The 21,593-nt window shown below is 43.5% G+C and overlaps 2 protein-coding genes and 1 long non-coding RNA gene across 4 annotated transcripts; all 3 read right to left on the bottom strand.

Annotated features, from left to right (window-relative positions):
* Window positions 1-1,602: 1,602 nt before the first annotated feature.
* On the bottom strand, window positions 1,603-4,857 carry LOC118795205. The gene is made up of 4 exons (XR_005005786.1): window positions 4,797-4,857; window positions 2,504-2,791; window positions 2,247-2,396; window positions 1,603-2,032 (listed from the first exon to the last, which is right to left on the bottom strand). It is a non-coding gene; the product is annotated as an uncharacterized LOC118795205 (long non-coding RNA).
* A 4,074-nt stretch (window positions 4,858-8,931) lies between these two features.
* On the bottom strand, window positions 8,932-15,039 carry LOC118795208 (tumor necrosis factor ligand superfamily member 14-like). The gene is made up of 5 exons (XM_036553606.1): window positions 14,973-15,039; window positions 14,548-14,786; window positions 10,662-10,689; window positions 10,274-10,396; window positions 8,932-9,413 (listed from the first exon to the last, which is right to left on the bottom strand). Exons 2-5 carry the CDS (start codon window positions 14,743-14,745, stop codon window positions 9,013-9,015), a joined length of 750 nt encoding a protein of 249 aa, XP_036409499.1. The 5' UTR covers window positions 14,746-14,786; window positions 14,973-15,039; the 3' UTR covers window positions 8,932-9,012.
* A 1,226-nt stretch (window positions 15,040-16,265) lies between these two features.
* On the bottom strand, window positions 16,266-20,238 carry tnfsf14 (TNF superfamily member 14). Of its 2 annotated transcripts, none has more exons than XM_036553540.1 (5): window positions 20,169-20,238; window positions 19,756-19,971; window positions 17,724-17,751; window positions 17,381-17,455; window positions 16,266-16,881 (listed from the first exon to the last, which is right to left on the bottom strand). In XM_036553540.1, exons 2-5 carry the CDS (start codon window positions 19,951-19,953, stop codon window positions 16,481-16,483), a joined length of 702 nt encoding a protein of 233 aa, XP_036409433.1. In that variant the 5' UTR covers window positions 19,954-19,971; window positions 20,169-20,238; the 3' UTR covers window positions 16,266-16,480. The 2 variants fall into 2 exon arrangements, with proteins under 2 accessions (XP_036409433.1, XP_036409432.1); XM_036553539.1 differs by having other exon boundaries at window positions 19,756-19,994; window positions 20,169-20,223.
* Between the last annotated feature and the right edge of the window lie 1,355 nt (window positions 20,239-21,593).

Below are 21,593 nucleotides of genomic sequence, written 5' to 3'. Positions count from 1 at the left end.
GATTCACCAGAAAAACACGATTCATAATGTTTGTCCTTTTTCACCAGTACTTGCTCTGAAAATGATATATTGACTACAGTTCAGATAACGTCTGCTTCACAGCGGATATTCGGTATTAATATCAATATTTATAAAGCTCTTGGTTCTTTTCTTCAAAACATTTTTGAACCATGTTTTTTAATCCCTTTATCGGTAATCAGATTATGATGACATCATACATGCATGCTTCTGAATTGAAAATTGAGCTGAGTGGTGTTAGGACCACCTTCGCCAGGTCTCTAGCAGCAGCTACATAATCTGTATGGAAATTAATACATAAATAAATAACCCCAAAAGTGGCGGGAGGCGGATTCCCAGCGCAATCAGGGATTCTCTCTCGGAGACGCAGCCGTGTTTAGTTTGTATTGAAACGATGGCACAGAGGATAGTCCCATTCCAGCTTCAGGGACCTGAAAACGAATCGGTGTCTCCAAAATGTCACGTTGCGAGTCCTAGCGACACAACGGCATAACAAAACGATCTGGAGCCACGGTCGTTGTAGGACCTAAACAAGCGGCGAAAACAGCGATACCAAAACGATCAACATCGCTCTCAGTAAATCATGACCACCGGTTTCCCCATCCAGACTTCAAAGTTGCCGTCATACCCTTCCTACCTTCCTACTCTTCCGGTCAGCAGCTCACCTTTGTAGGCTTACCTGGAGGTTGTCTCGCGCTCGTCGATTACGTCAGCAGCAAGTGGCAAACCAAAGAAACAAAAGAGAATATGTGCGTGTGTGATGTGCCCCAAAACAAGAGTATAACCCGTGCTTTCGTTCAGTTTCTGGCGTTAAAATCACAGCACACAATTAGGCTGAGAGCTTATCCATGTTATTAAAAATGACCTGCTCAAAATGTCACATATACTCACACACATTTTGTACATTGTACATTTTTTTTTCATTTGTGTTTCAAACTGTGTTAACCGCTTGCTGTAATTGTGTTAATGTGTATCCACTGCCTTAATCATAATTCACAAATTTGATAAAAATGGATTCAATCAGCTTCATTCAAAAGAGGATGACTGTACTTGCATATGTCTGGTAGCCAGCCATTGGCTAACGATCTCCACATGCCTGATTGGAGGTTCATTAAAAGTGTATGTGGCTGGACAGCAGGATTAAAGATTGCTTTAGCTGGGCCCTGCGTTTTTAGTTTTAAATGAAATCACTTTTATAAGCATTTCTCCTTTACATACATAACACACTCTTACACACAGAAATATTATCTGGCAAGGTTTTCCCTTGGAAAATGTGAAACTTTAAACCACTGAAATATAGCAAAATTGCAATTCTGAAAAAGGTTTAGATCAACAGGTTTAGATTTAAGTCTGTCTGTCTACTCTAACTGTTGGTGGATTTTTTTTTTTTCCTTTTTTGCATTCTAAAAGGGGATTTCCTCTCACTATTACATTATGTTGTTATGGTCATAATTCAATTTTCTTTGAAAATTAAAGAAGAGTTGTGAAAGATGTTAAACAAGGCTGCAAACTACTGCACCGCAAGTGACTGTGATTGCATAGCCCTGCTGCTTCATGATCAAAGAGTCATTCTAATGCACCATTTTATAGCTGCAAAGAGTGAGATATCATATGAAAGATTTATTTGGAAAATAGCAAAAGAAAAAATATTGATAATGAATGGTAAATATTCCCCCTAGTCCCTTAATAATAGCCACAGACAGAGAACCCTCAGGTCAGCTATGCACTTTGAAATAGATTAGAGGGCAAAGCCCGCATAGAACATAACTAAACTACAACAAACGCAAACGAGTCTCGCTTATTAACAGATGAAACGAAAGGAGCCTCCACTCTGTCTGAGACAGTGATGCTCCTGTCTCTTCTCCAGTATCGATGGGTGTTCTACCACGAGGCCTCTGTGCTGGTCTGGGGTTGAGTTGAGCTTCCTCGGTGTAGCCCTGAAGTGACGTAGGTGTTGAGGTGGGTGAGGTGGGTGAGGGATCTTGGCAGTATCTTCAGCAGGAGACACAGGAACCTGTGGGACAGCATGTGGCACACACCCCAGCTCTGTGAGTGCACGCTTCACACTCCGCCGCTCAATGCAAAATAAAAACCTTTCTCTCATTTTCCTCAAAAACAAGGTTCTTTCTTTAATCTTTTTTCAAGGTCCAGTATCCAAGCACCTCTGGGGGTTCCTACAGGATAAATCTCTGAAAGATCCTTATAGGATTCACAAGCCAGAACCATACCTTAACTGAAGTTCATGTTGACAGGACCCTGAATATTACAGCCAGAGATCTGGGGTGCCACAATTCTCCCTCCAGTGGTGGCTGACATAGACACCTGGGATGCCGCTGCCCCGGGCTGGACAGGGGCTCCATCCACGTGGCTGGGCCCAGCTGGAACGAGAGAGAGAGACTGAGAGAGAGTTTCTGGCTGTGATAAGTCTGCCACACCAGGGACCAGGGTCTTTTGGTGGTGTGGGCTGAAAGCAGCTAAGGCTTACCAGCTCTTCTCCCATTGTGCTCTTTCTCCAGTCTCTGAGCGAGATTGTTCTTGTCTGTTTTCCTCAGGACATACAGAGTGACTGTCACTGCCCCTTCCTCTCCGTACGCCCCCACCATCAGATCCACAGTGTCTGCCACATCCCTGTTCTCCAGCTGGCCTCTTGGGATGGGATTAAAGCCCTCTGCCACATCATGTGACAGATTCCACCTGAACCTCTTCAGCTCATCCGCTAACAGCTCATCCAGAGTGGAGGCAAGCAAGGATGGAGCTCCAGCCATTGCAGAACCTGGAGACAGAGGAGGGATGGATAGATGGTGTTTGAGAGAGATAAGGAGGAGCTGGGGCACGGGACCTATAAATGTGCATACATAGGAGTCCAATGGAACCAAGTCTTACTTTACCTAACCTAACCTCTGATTGTACCCACCCTTCACTGCAGTAATCACTGTACTCGCACAGGGGCAATGAGGCACGCGTGTGTAGTCCTCCAGTTTTCCACACTACAGTTCCCACAGTGCACAAGGAGAGCTGGTGCTGTACAACGGACAGGTGCTTCTCCCTGACATCAGCCGAGTGACTCACAGGCATCCAATGACTGACAGCACACAAAGGCGGCAAGACAAGGGAACCCTGCCGACACCCCAACGCCGACGGAACGAGAGAAGTTTGCTCCAGCACTGAAACCTTCATAAGAAGCTAAATCCCCCAATCCCAACTCTGGACATTTCTGCTGTGCACATTTTTCTGAACACCTCCTGCATCTGGTTAAAATTTAAACCCTTCCACTCACCTTTCCCCAGTGAGTAACTGTGGCTTGCAGATTTTATGAGCGCAGTAAAGTGTTGACACTGCTCTGTTTCTGAGGGGAATTTTCCTGCCTCTTGTGGCCTTCCTGAGGCTTCGTCCATTTGATGAGACCCACAGAAATAGCTTGCTGGCAGCCAGTTCTGGGTGTCGAAGGCAGTGCCCTGTGGATCTCAGCCTTCACAACTTTATTTTGGCCCTGATCTTAGGAAGTGTACTGTAGAACTGCTGGTTGGTCAGATGTTGAGACCAGTGGACCCCCTTCACCACTCTTAGCATTGTGGGATAAAGACCATCAAGACGTTTTTCAGGATGCTTAGTTTGGTAGCCGATACACGTGGCCAAAATCATGCCATATTTAGAAACATAACTGAGAACTGTTGTAAAAGACAAACCTGTCCGGGGGAGAGGGGGGTTGTACCCATGTGCATTTTGTTTGTGTGCATGGTCAGGATGGAGAGATTCACTGTTTAATATTTTGCTGTGTATTACTGCAGTACCGACATGGGCACCTAGCCCTGGAATACTGATGCCAGTGGGTGATGTGGGTTCTCTATCAACTGGGATTCAGCCCAAAATATATATATATATTTTACTCATTACAAAATCTAGGTAATAATTATTACCTTCACTATTTCCAAGGCTTGAATGATTATTTCTGCATTTGGATATATTTACCTGGACAGCAAAGGCTTAGTACCTCACACAGTGGCACAGCAACAGGGCTCAAACCTGCAACCTTCTAGTACGAAGCTAAAGCCTCAATCCAATTATTCTCAATGCCTCCTGCATCTGGTGAAGAGGAAAACCCCACCACTTCCCCAGGGAGTAACGGTGGCTCAAAGACACTATGAGCACAGGAAAGGCTTAACAGTGCTTGTTTCTCAGGGAAACTTTCCTGTTTTGCAACATATGCGTACATTGCTTAGACCCGTGTTTCCCAACCCTGCTCCTGGAGGCACACTGTCCTGCATATCTTCTATGTATATCTTCCTGCTTAAATCAGGTGTGCTCAGCTAATCAAAAGTGCCACTGATGAGTTCAGTCAGGTAGGTAGAGCAGGGATAGATAGAAGATATGCAGGACGGTGTGCCTTCAGGAGCAGGGTTGGGAAACGCTGGCTTAGACTAACACTTCCTGTTCTTCACTATAGATGTGTGTTTATGGATATTGAATTCTCTGGTAAAGTGCCAGATCTTTTTATTTAAAGCTCATGTTGGTAGTGTTTTAGAGCTGAGCTTCACTTTTATAATCATAAATATTGAAAATGCTTGATATTGTGCAGGAGCAGCAATAGACTTAAGTTCTGAGTGGCAAACACCATTCATGCGTTCTGGAGTCATTGTGCCTATTCCTGTTACTTAGTCAAACTAACTCAGTCGAAACCTTTACCCCCAACCCCTCAATCCACCCCACTGACACCATCTCCATGCCGACTGTCTTTAACCAGAATTTTGATGTTAATAGATTAAAATAGTGCAACTTACTGAGTTAAAATGTCTGTAAACAGAGTGTATCTCTCCAGTCTATCTCTCCTCTTCGTTAAACTGTCTTAGTTTCACTTTCCGTAAAAGAGAAGTTTTGCCCTAAAGGGGGCAGTGGGGGAATGCACTGTTCTCTCTTAAAGGCACAGAGGCAGCCGGTCATAACCAGCCTCAGACACAAGGCCCTAAAACATTCACAAACGACCCCACACTGCGACTATAACGGGCACCTCACCCAAAAACAGCCGGAGAACTCAGCATCATCCTCTGACATCATGAGTAACATAATCTCAGTGTATTATGTTCAACCGCCTAACCTGTCATATTAAATTATTGTCATTTAGCAGACACTCTTATCCAGAGCAACCTACAGGTTAAGGTTACAGTTCCATCCATTTATACATCCGGATATTTACTGAGGCACTTGTGGGTTAAAGTACCTTACCACAGTATTCTATCAAAAGCAGTATTCTAACAGAAACGGTATTCTAACAGAAACGGTATTCTAACAGAAACGGTACTCTAATAGATCCAGTATCCTAATGGATCATATCTTTGGTTGCAGGTCTGGCTTTGCCATTCCCAAGAGAAGGGGTGTGTAATAGACAGAATTAAGGGAGTATTAATGGGGGTATTAGAAGGCATTAAGAGTACTAACGGGATGTATAGTAGACGGTGTTAGGAGTATTAACGTGGGTGTGTAGTCAGTCAGTATTAGGGGTATTAATAAGGAGAATGAAGCTTGTGATTGTTTCATTTTTTGTTTGGTGGGGGGTGGGGTGACAGACAAAAGTGTGACAGAACAGAGCTGAGGACCACTTCTCTGAAAGACACAGGAAGTGACAAGTGGGTTCTTCGCAAATATCAACAGGAAATGCTGCTGCTCAGCGGGGCACAGGAAGAGGAAAGAGGCGGAGTTTCCATTTTCTCCTGGAACAAGAGCAACTCTGAATGTGATGAGAGACCAGGAGATGTTTCCATCAAGGCATTTACTGCTTACAGGACCGGGAGGAGGACTGACAGGAGGCGGGTCACTGAGTTCGGACCATCCACTGTGCACAGAATGTAATAAAAACAGAGCGACAGATACACATATGATTACACTGACTTTTGACCTCTTCTGTTAAGGATTATCTTTGTTACTGTTTCAAATGATCACGTTTGGTCTATGCTTCCATTTCCGATTGGAACAAGCTGAAAAGAGTGCATATCGGATACATGCCACTGTGTCACAGCCAGCAACACGTCAGTCTCAGAGGATTCAACAGGAAGGCTGTGCCTGAATCAACAGTGCCATCTACAGCCCTGGACCATTGCCAGCATTTTCATTTAAACTGAAGGGAAATTCATACCATTAGCAGAGAAGTACAAAAACTGAAGCAGTGAAAACTGCTGTAGGAGGCACACCTGTCCAGGGGTTTGATGTTTTGAGATTTGTGTACTGATTCTGTGTTCCCACTGTAGTAACAGCAGAAAGAGTTACACACTATCTGAGACACACTGCACGCTTGGGATTCAGAGTCTATGACTGAACTCAGTTCTGGTAATTGAGTTTTTTTTTATTTAGAGGTGGCAAGGATAGAAAGAATATGTTAACCAGCTTCTTACTTATGGGAGAGAATATCTGGCAATGTGTTTCTATGCATGAGCAATGAGGCAACAGAATACTGTACTGTGGGCCACTGACCTTAAAGAGTTTGTTTGTGCACAGTGAGGTCGAAGCACTGGCGACCCGCAGACAGGCACCCCTGGAGAGATGCCTGTGCAAGGTGCATACGCTCCTCAACACCCCCCAAGCCAGGGGCTCCTCCGACCATTACACATCCACAGTGACTTACACTGGTTACAGTTTACATGTTATCCTTTTATACAGCTGGATATTTACTGAGGCAGTTCAGGGGTAAGTACCCAAGGGTACAACAGCAGTGCCTCAGTGTGAAGTTTAATCCTTCAGATTCAAACACTCTCCTGCAGCTTACCCTAATTTATGTTATCCTGTTGTTGAAACACAAAGGGTGTAGTAATTATTTTCATGCTGATTGGAATGGCATTATCAACACATAGTGATTAAAAATACGGACTCACAGTATTTATCTTACAGTTCCTCCCTTTCACCAAAAGAGCAGAACTCTTTTAACTGAAACTGTTCTCCAAGGTCTCTTCACATAGAAACAGGGCCGTATGTATTGTCTGACCTCAGAAGTTTTTTTTTATTTTTAAACTGATTGGTTGGTTGGTTGTTTGCACTGACAAAACAGCTTCAGTCAACAGCAAAACTCAAACACACCTTCTGTTACATCTGACACCACATTGAAAGGAAACTGCACTTTGAAAACCAGCCTGCTTTCTCTGTGGTAGGTCACCACAGCCAGACCACCAGACATCACGCTCGCAGAGACAATGAGCAATACAGAGACAATGAGCAATACAGAGCAAAAACGAGCTACAGCAAAATGCTTATGGAAATGGATCTATATGATACCTCAGTCATGCACTGAAATATACATATGAGCTATTTTGTGAGGAAACATTTTATGATTCTACACACCATGGAAATTCTTGTGTGAAATTAGTCTGTATTGGTCTGTCTAGGAAACCAAAATGAATCACACACTTGACCTTAAGTTTGGCTGCAAACTCACACTGCCACAAGCCGATATCTAATGAGGCTGCACAATTACAATTTACAATTTACAATTTGATATTTTGCAGAAGCTTTTAAACCAAAGTGACTTACAATTCAATCAGGTTTAGCTAACTACCTCATAAGCAAGAGATCGCAGTAGGAATACAAATTAATTATTTACAGTACCATGGTCCTGTATATCCTGCAACAATTAAACAGAATCTGCAAACGAAACCTGCAACAAAGAGACAAGGTTCGTACAGAGGATTTTTTTGTTTTGTTTTGTTTTTTATACCATAAAACATAAAAACATAACATAACAGAAAAGTTACACAATAGGGGACAGGACATATACACAGTACAGCACAGTGGCACATACACACAGACACACACACAAACACACACACACACACACACACAGTCACCAGATGTCACCATAGGAACCAGGGGCCATATTGTGTTGGAGTCTTGGAGTCTTTTTTATGCTTTTCCCCCTTTTTCTCCCATTTTTGGCCCAATTATGTCCTTAGATGCTGCCCCTGTTGCTGCAGCCCCTACTGTCAGTGCGGAGGGGTACAGACAAACACGTGCTCTCCTCCGAAACACGTGATGTCAGCCACCGCTTCTGTGCACACTGCAGCTCCCATGCTAAGCTTGCACAGACTCGAGTCAGAGGGGGCCACTTCATCTGCAGCTTTATGCAGGAAGACCTGCAGGCCAGCAGGGGTCACTGGTGTGCATGAGAGCACACAAATCCAGCCCTGGCCAACCTACCTGCCCATGTCCTGCCGCTGCGTGTCTCTGGCTGCTGTGGGCTGCTGGCTGTCGTTGGCTGATGTCACAGCCCTGGAGCCACTCGAGACGCCCACTGCATTGTTATGGGTAACATGCGAGTTAGAGCTCAGGGCTGCAGAATGAGTCAGGGCAAGAGCAGGGAGAACAGACCTGCCCAAAACCATGAGGATATGGTGACCAAGTGTTCGGTGAAGTGTGCAGGTGCTGGAGGGCAGCTGTCCACATCACTGGACAACTCGAAAACCACATCACTGGACATCCCGAAAACCACATCGCCAGACACCCCAAAAACTACATCGCTGGACACCCCGAAAATCACATCACTGGACACCCAAAAACCACATCACTGGACACCCCGAAAACCCCATCAGCAGTTACTTTCCTGAACATGAGCTGGAATGTCTTTTTTCCAGAACAAGACAAGACAGATAACTGACAACATCACAGTTTGTCCAACAGGTATTTATTTAGCTATGATGCAAGTGAGATAGCATACCAACTTCAAGGTCAATTTCATAAGTCTTTTAAAAAGCCTTCTATGATTCTAACTAATTTGCTTCACACTTATTTAGTCAGTTATTTCTCACACCCCAGTCTCTCTGATCTTGTCCTAAATCTTTGTTTCATGTTATAAAACAAATAATGGTGGAGTTTTTTCTTAACATCATAAACATGCAACTTCAAAAACTGGCAGGGAATACCTGTATATTATCCATAAGAACACTTAGCTGGTGATGTCTTTAGTAACAAGATAAAGAGCAGAAGATATTTTATTCATCACATAAAGCTGCTCTGTTTCTAGATCATGTACGCTCCAAAGAAGTTTTCGGGGGAGATATGTCGGACGATTTGGGTGTGGTTCTGAGCCTTCACATAGATGGAGTCACCCTTGCTCAGGTGGTAGACTCCTCCCAGGTAGCTGTTCAGCAGGTTCCTGCTCCTCCATTGGCTCCTGCAGTGAAACCTCCTGGACTGCATGAGCTCTGTGTCGCCCCCTAGGACGCGGGGTGTGCTCCACAGGACCGCGTGGGTGAAGGAGGTGCACTCTGGCTCTGTGAAGAACACTTTGGAGTAGATGAAGTAGTACCCTTCCTCCTCCACCACCAGCGCTCCCTCCCTGTACTGCATCTGGTGGGTGAAGGAATTGCCATCCAGAGTCCACTGCAGGACTCCGTCCGAACGAGGATGGAGGGGTCCAGCTGGGGAGAGAGAGAGAGAGAGGCAAGAGACAGTGAGAGAGACAGAGAGAGATAGAAGATCTAGCAGTTAGTCTTGAAATAAAAATATATACATCATCATAACTGCCAAAGGTACATCCAGTACAGCTGGTACCGTAACTCTTTTCATGTAGGTGTTGCATAGTCATACTACTTTTTGTTGACAGGTAATATTAAGAATCTGCTGGTAATATTAAGAAATGTGCAAAAGTTTTGTCGTTTGCAGATGAGTGTGCACTGTGTATGTCCTCCCTGTATATGTAGATTCGTGTGTATTAGGTTAAGGGTTAGGGTTAGGGTTAGGGTTAGGTTAGGATCTTATTAGTTGCCCAATACCCTGTAGCTGTATAAATTAGATAGTACTGTGTCCTCAAACAGACTTTGCTCTCAGCTGAGAACTGTCTCATTGTGGAACTGTACATATCCTGTCCCCGTACTGTCGCTGTACCTACTGTATGCACTTTTGTACGTCGCTTTGGATAAAAGCGTCTGCTAAATAAATAAATGTAAATGTAAATGTTAATCCAGACATATGAATGAGTGAAAATTTTAGTGCTGAATGTGATGTGATGTCAGTATTGCGCACATGGTAATGATGTTCAGCTGCTATTTATGCTAAATCCAGTTTTCAAAACGCGTAACATTTTTAAATTGACAAGCAAAATGATGTTTTTGGAAGATTTTAGGATCAACTGACATAAATCGAGCTGAAGGATAACTTCTGCCAGTATCACAGCAAGCTCAGAAAATTGGATAAATACACTTTAACCACAGGCATGAAACAGAAAGAGAGAATGGAACTAAAGTGTTTGAAGGAAAAGTGGCTGGAAGGTGGGTCTCACTCCAGGGTGTCGGGGTGGGGGGTGGAGTCAAGGGCCTCTCATCTGTCAGGTGTGCTGCAGGTTTGGATGGCTTCACCACAGTGATGGTTCTCCTGGTGGGTGGGGTTTCAATCTCATTCCTGTCTGTTATAGTAAGAAGAGAGACTCTTGCCTGGCTTTCTGTGCTCTGTCCCTCAGTCTGCTTATAAAGACCCTGAAACTCTTGCAATGATTTACACACAGGTTATGGAACCAGGTATATTTAAGTTAAACATGTCTAAGTTAATAATAAATGATGATACTTGCTTCAAGAACATTAGCACACCATGCATTCACACAGACCACAAACATAGCCACACATGCAGAAATGCACACACACTGTTGCTGTGAGGTGGAGAGTCTGTCTTACCCTGGTAACTCGTCTCTGTCTTTCCATTCTGCAAAAGATCGTGACACACCTGTTAACGTCACTGTTTTCACGCACCAACATTTCCACCATAACCTGCCATAAACACCGAGGATAATACTTACTTAAGCACCGCATGTGCATTGTGGCTGGTAGAGATCCATAATAAAATGAATTGGATATATAAGCGTCACAATGTCAGAATATTCACAGATTTCGCAGTGCCTTTACACTGGCTTTCATAACCAGAACAAAACGTTCACAATCAGAAGTACAAGTTTCAAATATTACTAAGAAAAAAAACATTCGTTTAAAAAAAATAGATGAGATCCTGTTAAAATTTTCTTTATAGTGTTACATAGGTAACACTGAAGTTTGTCCATAATTTGACCGTATTATCTGTTTGCATGACACAAATAATTTAAACTTGCATTTCAACTTGGGGGGATCCTACGAAGCCACATGCGCATCACATAAGGAAACTTGTGGAAGCGCCTGTACATTGTTGGGGAGGGGGTTCTAACATTTTGTGCACCACTACAATGGACTTGATATTCGACATTAGCAAGACATGCAGCTGTTAACCAACAGCTCTTTAAAGAAACATCCGATAATGTTCAGGCTGCGGATTCTTATCAAAAGCAAGCCACGGAATGTGGCACAGGTTTAGTTGCTGTCTTTTAGCGTCGTTTCAAAAATTATATCAAAATGAGTACTTTTTTCCCTAAAACTGTGTTTTCCCTTATTGCAACTGTTTTGAAATCGCCAGGTGTACTTACTCTGCATTGCAGGAGTGGTGAGGCAAGACGAACGCAATCCTCCGATACACTGGTGCGCAGTAAATGGCTATGTTTTACACTGCAAGCCCCAAACGGTGTACACTGGAGACGGTGCGACTCCGCTGATACAATAGCAGCAACTCGCACCGGCCTGGAGAATCGCAGAGTGCCCCAAAGCGGTAAGACACCCCTTGCCGAGATACCCATAGCCAGGGTTGGGAGGGTTTAAAAATACTTAAAAATACTTTAAAAATGTATTCCGATACAATTACTTATTAGGCCTACCTGTTAAAAAATGTAATCAGTAACCTAATCCAAGTATCACAATATTAAAGTAACGTAACTTGATTACTTTCCGTTACTTTTGGATTGGATTGGATGTGCTAGTGAAATTGTTTAGCCTAATATAATGTTTTACGTTCCTTGTTAGGTTTATTAATGGTTTGTATTCCTTCCTTTGTTATGCGCGAATGCGCGTTTAGAATAGCGGTAACCAGGGTGTGAAATACGGGGGTGTCGGGGTCCCTTGATTCACGTTGTCTTTTAACCCTTAAAGCCCCACAGACGCAGCCTGTGTCCTCACATCCCTTCTTCTCGGTTGAATTGCTCACGAAGTAGGCCTATTCATCGCTAAAGATGCTAGTTGCTTGTCTATGCCACGAAGTGTTGGCAAGAAAAATAATTTTGAATTTACATCAAATTTAATCATAGTTACAATCTGTATACAGCTCTGCGTCCATCTCCACACCCATTAGTCTTGTTTGAATTACTCATGAACTCATTGCATAGATATGGAACACATAACACAAGAAAGGGCGGAACCGGAGATTTGTAATGATGCTAGTAACATTTGTATTTGTACATACCTAAGTAATGACGTTATGAAGACAGATAAAACTTCTGCAAAGTAATATCTTTACTAATTTCTTCACCCATTTTCACACTCCTGCTTCTCGGTTGAATAAAGTCCCTAACGTTTCACAACGTAGCTACTGCATATCAAAATAAACAGCAGAACTTACCCTTAACTTCTGTACTGAGTTCCTAGACTCCGAGGTCTTCATTTAACCAGTTGTTTTACCATATCAGAAGCGTCTAGCAGTTTACGGCAGATTTAAGTAAATTGAGTGCATTAAACATATAGACCCTATAGCCTCTGCATAAAAACATTATTTCCAATCAGCCAGTTTCTCACACAAGACGTTCGAACGGCAGAAAAAAAACTAAATAAAGTCAAATTAAAGCACAACCAAGTTCAGTGATCAACAGGAAAAAACGCAAGAAAAACAGGTCGTGAAAAACCGAAGAAAAAGTAAATTCAATCAATAAAATTTAATTATTAAAAATATTTTTAATAGTTGCGGTTAAAAGGGATTTAAAAGAAGAGACAGTCTATGAAGCCCTGACAATTACTGTTGGAGCATTCAAAGAGACTTCTGCTGATTCTTCAGCCACAAGTGCTAGCTTTTCATTTCTGTGATTTGTATTTTCATTTTTTCTTATTTTTTCATTCTATTCATTTCAATAAATTGTATTGTGAAAATACATTTTAGACAAAAACAACTTTGATGTTTGTAACTCTGAGATGCATCTGAGAAGACTGTCAGAACATTTGATCTGACAATTTGCTAGTGCCAAAATTTTAGCTTTAAAAAGATTGGACTTGCACATTCCAAACCCATCAAATAATAATTACAAATCTTTCTAGGTACTACCAAAACATTGATCTATATAATAACAGTGGTTAATATATATTTTAAACTAAAAACATTGTTTGCACAGATTGCTTATTTAGAAGCAAGGGGACATGCAGCAAGTGTGCATAGCCTTCCAACCACATCACTCAAGCTTTTAAAACATGCTCACACGTGACAGCTCTTGGTTTCCCAACTAAATTCACCCCCCCCCCCATTATTCGTCTTTCATTTCAATACATTGCTCATAAGTGAATCAATTTTGTGATACCTAGGACCATATCAGTACATTGCCAACATTTTAATTTCTCTGAAATTTCATTGATTTTTGAAAATATTCAAGTTTGCACTTTGGATTCATTAATGGTCAAATTTAAAGATAGTTTTAAAGGACAAAGCTAAACATTGTCACAGCTACAGTTCTAATAAAACCAGTAAACTGGGAAAACACAGGACTGAGTTACAAAGAATTTAATGCTTGCCCTTTTGTGTGAGGTATCATCGCCCAAACTGATTCTACTGACTTAAAGATAATACATACGTGAATATGTACATATCTGACAGTGTTTTTAATATGAAGGTTTAATTTACATTAATCATCAACTTTTCGAAATATAAAATGCAATTAGAATGTGGTGTTCTTTGTATATTCTAGAGGCAAAATGATGAAATTAGATTCCTCATATTTAACATAATACAATCATCAGTCAAAATCAATTTTTACTATTGTAACTCACTACAGTAAAGACCAAATTTTAGAATCAGAAATCATTACAATTTAAGTCAAATTTGATTTTAGAACTAGAGCTCCTTATACATGAGTGTCTGAACTGTAGCTCATAATTACAATAAAATTAAACTGTTAAACATGAAACCATTGTAAATATAGTCAAAATAAAATTCTTCAACTGGGGCTTAATATTTAAACAGTCAAATTATATTATGAAAATTCAAGTAGCTGTAAGTACCAGACATTTTTACTGAGATTTCCTGAAGAGTACAAATTAATTCTGGAACCAATTATAAAGAAAGTAAAATTCTTATTGAACTGACCTGAAACTGAGAGTGAATCTTAGAAGGTGACATTTAGAATGTCATTAATAAGTTTGAAAATCTCACAAAGTGAGGAATAGATCTGGATTAAATTGCATTGTTTATAATGAACTTTGTACTTAAATCAATGAACACCCTGCAAGTAGCACTTGATAAGGATACATGCTGAATCAATGAACTAATAAATATATGGATAAATGAATGGATGGTCAGAAGGGGAGACATATAGAGAAATAGATAAGCAAGAGATGAACAGACAGACAGGTGGACAGGTAAGCAAAGAGAGGTGGCAGGTGGACAGGTGAGCGTGAGGGAACGGCAGCAGGTGCCTGTTGCGGGGCAGGCGGCACAGTGAGCACTCACCGGGATGTTCCTGCTGCTGTAGAGGTGGTAGATGAAGCAGGCCTCCACAGCCATGCCACACAGTGCCAGGGACACCAGCAGGAAGAGCAGCCACTGGACAGTGCTACGCCGGCGGGGGGGAGGTCTGGGGGGCAGAGGGTACCCCGCCTGACTATCCTCCATGAATATAGGGGCATTGACAGCTTCACTCTCATCCATGTCTGTGGAACACTTGTTCTGTGCAGGGGGAACTCAGGATCCTGAGAAAGGAAGCCTCAGATGAAGGAGCAGTCAGCAAAGCACTGTGTGTGACTTCACCCCGACCAACAGAGCAGGTCTAAAGGATGTACAGAAGAGAAAAGCTCTCCCACCTCTGCACCTGGAGGGAGAAGAAACTGTGAGATACACACCAGATTCAGTTTAGTCTGATAAGAGATATACTGTACCTTGTTTGGTATGGTCCTCTGGGTTCTGTCTCTGACGGCCGTAGAGGCTGCTCCTCGGTGTGAGGAAAAGGTAAGCGTGTGACAGAGCCTTTCTAAGCAGTTTATTACTTACACCCCTCTGCCTCTGTCAGAATGCAAAACTCTGTGGTTAAAGCCCACATACAGATACTTCCTCTTTCTCTCACGTTTTTTCTTCTCAAATGTTCACTCTCACACAATGCACACATATTCACACAGAGAGTGCAGAAAGCACAGCTCACCTGTAGAGGGGAATTGTGTACCCACAGATTTAACATGATGGTGCAAAAAAACATCTGTAATTTAGGAGGACAGAGCATAAAATGGATGATACCCATGAGACAGGACTGTCTGCCGCACGCTAGCAGTCAGAAACATAAATGCAAACTGTGGCGACGTTAGAAACACGTCTTAGATCCATATTTTACAACTGGCAGACAGGCGTCTCTCTCTTAAAAAACGACCCCTCGTATGCCTGTTTTTGATGTCTTTTTGCTCATCTTACCTTATGTAACCTTGCTGTTTTAATTGTGCTTGCAGAGGTAATTGTAGGCTTGCATGTAAAATCTGGCTGTACAGTCCAGCCTTGGTGAAACAGTTTGCTGATTCTTGCTACAAGTGCAGCAGCAAGAATAGCTGCTTTGTGGGGATTGATGCTACATCCATTGCCATAAGTGGCTAGAAGAAGACCACCAGAAACCCTGACCTATTGCATTTTTCCAAATCATGATGAAATATAAGAGTCTTTTAATTCTTGCACTTTGAGGGATTTGTTTCTCGTACCTCTATGTGTGGATAATTACCTGGGCAGCTCAGGTTCAGTACCTTAGTCGCACAGCAACAGTGCTTCCCACCAACCCCACCACTTCCCCAGGGAGTAACGGTGGCTCACAGACACTATGAGCACAGGAAAGGCTTAACAGTGCTTTGTTTAGTCAGTTATTTTAGTCAGCTTTGTTTCTCAGGGAAACTTTCCTGTTTCACAACCTCATTTAATGACAGGCAAAGTTTATTTTTTTTTGCAATTATGCCACATCACTGGACACCCCGAAAACCCCATCAGCAGTTACTTTCCTGAACATGAGCTGGAATGTCTTTTTTTCCAAAACAAAACAAGACAGATAACTGACAACATCACAGTTTGTCCAACAGGTATTTATTTAGCTATGATGCAAGTGAGATAGCGTACCAACTTCAAGGTCAATTTCATAAGTCTTTTAAAAAGGCTTTATGATTCTAACTAATTTGCTTCACAATTATTTACTCAGTCATTTCTCACACCCCAGTCTCTCTGATGTTGTACTAAATCTGAATTTTATGTTGCAAAACAAATAATGGTGGAGTTTTTTCTTAACATCATAAACATCCAACTTCAAAAACTGGTAGGGAATACCTGTATATTTTCCATAAGAACACTTAGCTGGTGATGTCTTTAGTAACAAGATAAAGAGCAGAAGATATTTTATTCATCACATAAAGCTGCTCTGTTTCTAGATCATGTACGCTCCAAAGAAGTTTTCGGGGGAGATATGTCGGACGATTTGGGTGTGGTTCTGAGCCTTCACATAGATGGAGTCACCCTTGCTCAGGTGGTAGACTCCTCCCAGGTAGCTGTTCAGCAGGTTCCTGCTCCTCCATTGGCTCCTGCAGTGAAACCTCCTGGACTGCATGAGCTCTGTGTCGCCCCCTAGGTACCGCTGCGTGTTACACAGCACCGCGTGGGTGAAGGAGGTGCACTCTGGCTCTGTGAAGAACACTTTGGAGTAGATGAAGTAGTACCCTTCCTCCTCCACCACCAGCACTCCCTCCCTGTACTGCATCTGGTGGGTGAAGGAATTGCCATCCAGATTCCACTGCAACACCCCATCTGCCTGAGGGGGCAGGGACAAGGCTGGGGTGGGGTGGACAGAGAGGGAGGAAGGGGGGAGATAGCGAGAGAGACAGGAGGACTAACAGTTAGCCTTGGAATATGCATGTATATGTATAGTGGCTCGCTAGTAGTGCTAGCTAACTACCTATAGCAACATTCTAACAATCCTGTTAGCTTGAGAGGGTACATATTATTGTGAATATTTGTATGTCGGTGACATCACAGAGTGCCAAGAATCGCAATAATGCACACTCTCTTGTCTATTAGATACACATGGCAATTTGAAATTGTTATGAAATGCTTAAATGTCATGTTTGTAATGTTAGTCTATGAGCTGTTGCATTTAGCTGTGCTTCACTGCCAGTATCACAGCAAGCTTAGAATATTGGCTAAATTCACTCTGCCCAGAGACAAGAAACAGGCAGACAGAATGTAAGTAAAGTGTTTGAAGGAAAAGTGGCTGGAGGGTGGGTCTCCCTCCAGGGTGTAGGGGTGGGGGGTGGAGTCAAGGGCCTCTCACCTGTCAGGTGTGCTGCAGGTGCTGATGGCTTCACCACATGATTGGTTGTCTTTAAAGTTTCAATCTCGTTTCTGTCTGTTTTAGAAAGGGGAGAGAAACTTTTCTTGCTTGGCTTTTTGTGCACCCTGTCTCAGCCTGCTCATAAACACCCTGAAACTCTTCGGCAGTGATTTACCCTGGTTACAGAACCAAACTTTTGTCTAAAACACGTCTAAGTTAATAATTAATGATGATACTTGCTTCAAGAACATTAGCACACCATGCATTCACACAGACCACAAACATAGCCACACATGCAGAAATGCACACACACTGTTGCTGTGAGGTGGAGAGTCTGTCTTACCTTGGTAACTCTTCTCTGTCCTTCCACTCTGCAAAAGAATATGAGTCCCATATTTATAGTATCTTGACATACGTCAAAATTAATTGGACAGTGAAGGCTTTATTTAGCCAGCCGCTACTTATTACAATGCCACACTACTAGCCTGCTACTAAAAGTAAATATGAGGTTAGCTAACTAAGCATGAAAACCAAGCATGAAGCCAGCTAAATCTGCTAAAACCAAGTATTAGGCTAGCCATCTCTGTTAAAACTGAGCATCAGGCTAGCTAACTATGCTAAAGCTAAGCATCAGGCAAGCTAACTGTGCTAAAGCTAAGCATGCGGCTAGCTAACTGTGCTAAAGCTAAGCATGCGGCTAGCTAACTGTGCTAAAGCTAAGCATGCAGCTAGCTAACTATGCTAAAGCTAAGCATCAGGCAAGCTAACTGTGCTAAAGCTAAGCATGCGGCTAGCTAACTGTGCTAAAGCTAAGCATGCAGCTAGCTAACTATGCTAAAGCTAAGCATGAGGTTAGCTAACGGATTCTGCCACATCCACCAAGAGGACCCCTGATTAAGCTGCTAAATCACAATTTGATGTTGAATCCCCCGCTTCCCTTCGCTGGAGGTCCCCTCAACACAAGCATTTTCTGACATCACCAAGTGGAGCAGTCAGTGAACAGTGCGCTGGGGGGCAAGAAAAGTCCCAAACCTCCTGCCAGCTCCAATCACTCATATTCAGCAGCACAAGGAATTTAATGAATGAGTAAGTACAAGTGGATGAGGAAACTGAAACTGAGTTTAGAGGAAGCTCTGTCAGACCGAAGGGGAAGCCATCTCTTCTTGAACCGCAGGCAAACGTGATCGGCGCTCCCAGTGTGGAAACCAGAAAGGGCAGAGTTCAGGCGACTTGGAGCAAATGAGTGCAGAAAGCTCAAACACCATCAGGGAACTGAAAGCACCCCTGAAACCCAATAATAATAATAATAATAATAATAATAATAGAGTGAGATCAGCAACCTCAGAGAAAAGGATGGGGGACCCCCTGTCAGCTGAAAGTGTGCAGAGTCCAGACTGGCTGTCCGACCAGCCTCCTTCCCCAGCGGAAAGGAGCCAATGCATCTGACTGCAGCACGCCCCGGGTCATTGTCGGCAGATAACAGGGCTGGCATCGAACCCAGCCTCGGCCTGCACTCCGAGTGAGAGCTCTGAGGCCACTGCGAGCCTTCACTCTCTCATTGGTAATGTTCGAGGCAGACGTGGCCGCAAGTTTAACTCCAGAGTCAAGCTGGCCACAGCAGCTTGTGAGTTTCTTTGCGTGAGGGAAGACTTCTCAGAGTCACACGATCTGCGGTCAGATCAGCGCGAGCGCTACTAAAAGAGACAGTAAATCATGGGGCATGGATATGAAGAATCAAATCAGCTAGTGCTGTGTGACGGTACACAGGCTAACGGCGTGCGCTGACACTTTGACAAAACATTCAGTTCATTTCTGTGGGATTTGTTTTGTAATGGAGCAGGACTGAACCTTTCCATTCCATTCTCAAAGTTAGTACAACTTCCAGATGAAAGCACTCTCGCTGGAAGTGAATATGTTCATGAAGACTTTTTGTTATGTCACTTAGTCCAACTTGTGAATCAAAAGCAGCCCATTTTGTTTCAAGAGGTGAATCTCATCCTGAATGCAGTCCAATCAGATTTTTTACAGGTACAGTCCAAATTCAAAGGATAGAGCTGGAAGTTATAATAAATATGATAGTGTAGTGCATATACATATACTGTATATGTATACTATCAAATGCTGCTGGTTTGCCAGTTTCTGAAACTCCTTAGCTCAACTTACCCCAACAGTGAAAACTGGATAGATAGACAGAACAAGAAAAAGAGAGAGACAGATAGACAGATACAGACAGATGGACATAAGCAACAGATGAGAGGTGGCAGGTGGACAGACAGGTGGACAGGTAAGAAGAGAGAGGTGGCAGGTGGACAGGTGAGCGTGAGGGAACGGCAGCAGGTGCCTGTTGAGGGGCAGGCGGCACAGTGAGCACTCACCGGGATGTTCCTGCTGCTGTAGAGGTGGTAGATGAAGCAGGCCTCCACAGCCATGCCACACAGTGCCAGGGACACCAGCAGGAAGAGCAGCCACTGGACAGTGCTACGCCGGCGGGGGGGAGGTCTGGGGGGCAGAGGGTACCCCGCCTGACCATCCACCACGAACACCGGGGGGCACATCACACCCCCCTCATCCATTTCTGTGGAACACTTGTTCTGTGAAAGGGGAACTCAGGATCCTGAGAAAGGAAGCCTCAGATGAAGGAGCAGTCAGCAAAGCACTGTGTGTGACTTCACCCCGACCAACAGAGCAGGTCTAAAGGATGTACAGAAGAGAAAAGCTCTCCCACCTCTGCACCTGGAAGGAGAAGAAACTGTGAGATACACACCAGATTCGGTTTAAAGAGAGGTACCTTGTTTGGTTTGGTCCTCTGGTTTCCGACGGCAGTGGAAAGCTGCTCCTCTGTGTGAGAAAGAGTGAAAAGTGTGTGACCGTGCAGTTTCATATACACGTCCCCTCACCTCCGTCAGCACACAAAACTCCCACTGTGGTTACAGACGAACTCCACTTCCCCTTTCTTTTCCTTCATGCTCTTTCCCCTTTATGTAACCCTCTTTGCAATCACAGATTAGCCTCATCTCACCATCTCAACCCCTGCATGAGAGCTGAGGCCAGGGGAATGCCGTTCTCTGACACACTCACACGCAGCCAGCAGCTGAATAAGGATGTCTCTTCGAGGAAGTTTGTGCTGCTGTTTTGGGGTCCTGCTCAATGTCAGCATATAGTCCATAGGGCTCAGCCTGCCCTCAAGAGGAGCGCTTTGAACATGCAGCACTCGGGGGCAGAAAGTGTGTGTGGGTGTGTGTGTGTGTGTGTGTGTGTGCGACAGACACAGCACCCTTACGCAGTTTATTACATATACCCCTCAGCCTCTATCAGAGCACAAAAAAATCCACAGATGCTTCCCCTTTCTCTTTTGTTCTGGTTCTTGCTGTTTACAGTATTTCACTCTTTCTCTCCTTTCTTACTCCTGCCTCTCTCTCTCCGTCTGCTCTGTGATGTGTGACAGGTTCAGATATCAGGACCACAAAGGCCTGATGAACAGAAGTTGAGAAACACACATGACTGGAGTAATAAGCCATACAGAGATGTTTCATCTGTTCCCCAATTACACAGCTGAGACAATTCAGGTTTAAAGCCCTTTTCCCATGTGAACAACAGTGGTGGGAACTGAACTGGTAACTTCTGGATTACGAGCCCTGTTCCTTTCAGCTGCTGCCCCTAAGGAACACTGAGAGAGACATGCACATGCACACACACACGTACACGTACACGCACATGCACACGCACGCGCACACGCACAGTTGGGGCTCTCCTATCTACTGTCCCTCCTGTTAAACTTACCTGAGCGCTGGTCAAGGTTGACTCGGTGCTTGGCTATGCGGCAAAAGGCTGATGCGCCGTCTGTCACTGTGAAAGAGCTGGGGGCAGACTCTTTGTGGCAGACTCTTCTGACTGCTCTGTGAAAATGTCACAGATGACTGAATTAAAGAAACAGTGAAAAAGTGGGAGAGGATGTTGGAGCAACAATAGACATATCAATAGCAAGCTGTATCAGCTAACCTCAAAACTTAATTTCAATCCCACAAGGAACAATCCTGGATGAGCCCCCAAAAATATGTTCTCACCCGATCTAGGTGAAAAAAACTACAGTGGAGGAGGCAGTACTCATTCAAAGAAACACCAATGTAGGAAACTGCACCAATGACTTGTAATCATACATTCATAGTAGAGAAAGAGTTAGGAATCATCCATACAATGTGATATTCAGCCAATT

The sequence above is a fragment of the Megalops cyprinoides genome, chromosome 19 (assembly GCF_013368585.1).
Source record: "Megalops cyprinoides isolate fMegCyp1 chromosome 19, fMegCyp1.pri, whole genome shotgun sequence".
Lineage (NCBI taxonomy): Eukaryota > Metazoa > Chordata > Actinopteri > Elopiformes > Megalopidae > Megalops > Megalops cyprinoides.
The sequence above is the reverse complement of the archived record's forward strand: the minus strand, read 5'-3'. Positions and strand labels throughout refer to the sequence as shown.

Coding starts and splice junctions, on each gene's coding strand:
- LOC118795208 (XM_036553606.1), bottom strand. CDS start 14,745: ATGGATGAGAGTGAAGCTGTCAATGCCCCTATATTCATGGAGGATAGT. Junction 10,397..10,661: donor GACAGAGACGAGTTACCAGG/GTAAGACAGACT, acceptor TTACTATAACAG/ACAGGAATGAGATTGAAACC. Junction 9,414..10,273: donor CCCCACCCCGACACCCTGGA/GTGAGACCCACC, acceptor CTCTCTCCCCAG/CTGGACCCCTCCATCCTCGT.
- tnfsf14 (XM_036553540.1), bottom strand. CDS start 19,953: ATGGATGAGGGGGGTGTGATGTGCCCCCCGGTGTTCGTGGTGGATGGT. Junction 17,456..17,723: donor GACAGAGAAGAGTTACCAAG/GTAAGACAGACT, acceptor TTTCTAAAACAG/ACAGAAACGAGATTGAAACT. Junction 16,882..17,380: donor ACCTGCAGCACACCTGACAG/GTGAGAGGCCCT, acceptor ACCCCACCCCAG/CCTTGTCCCTGCCCCCTCAG.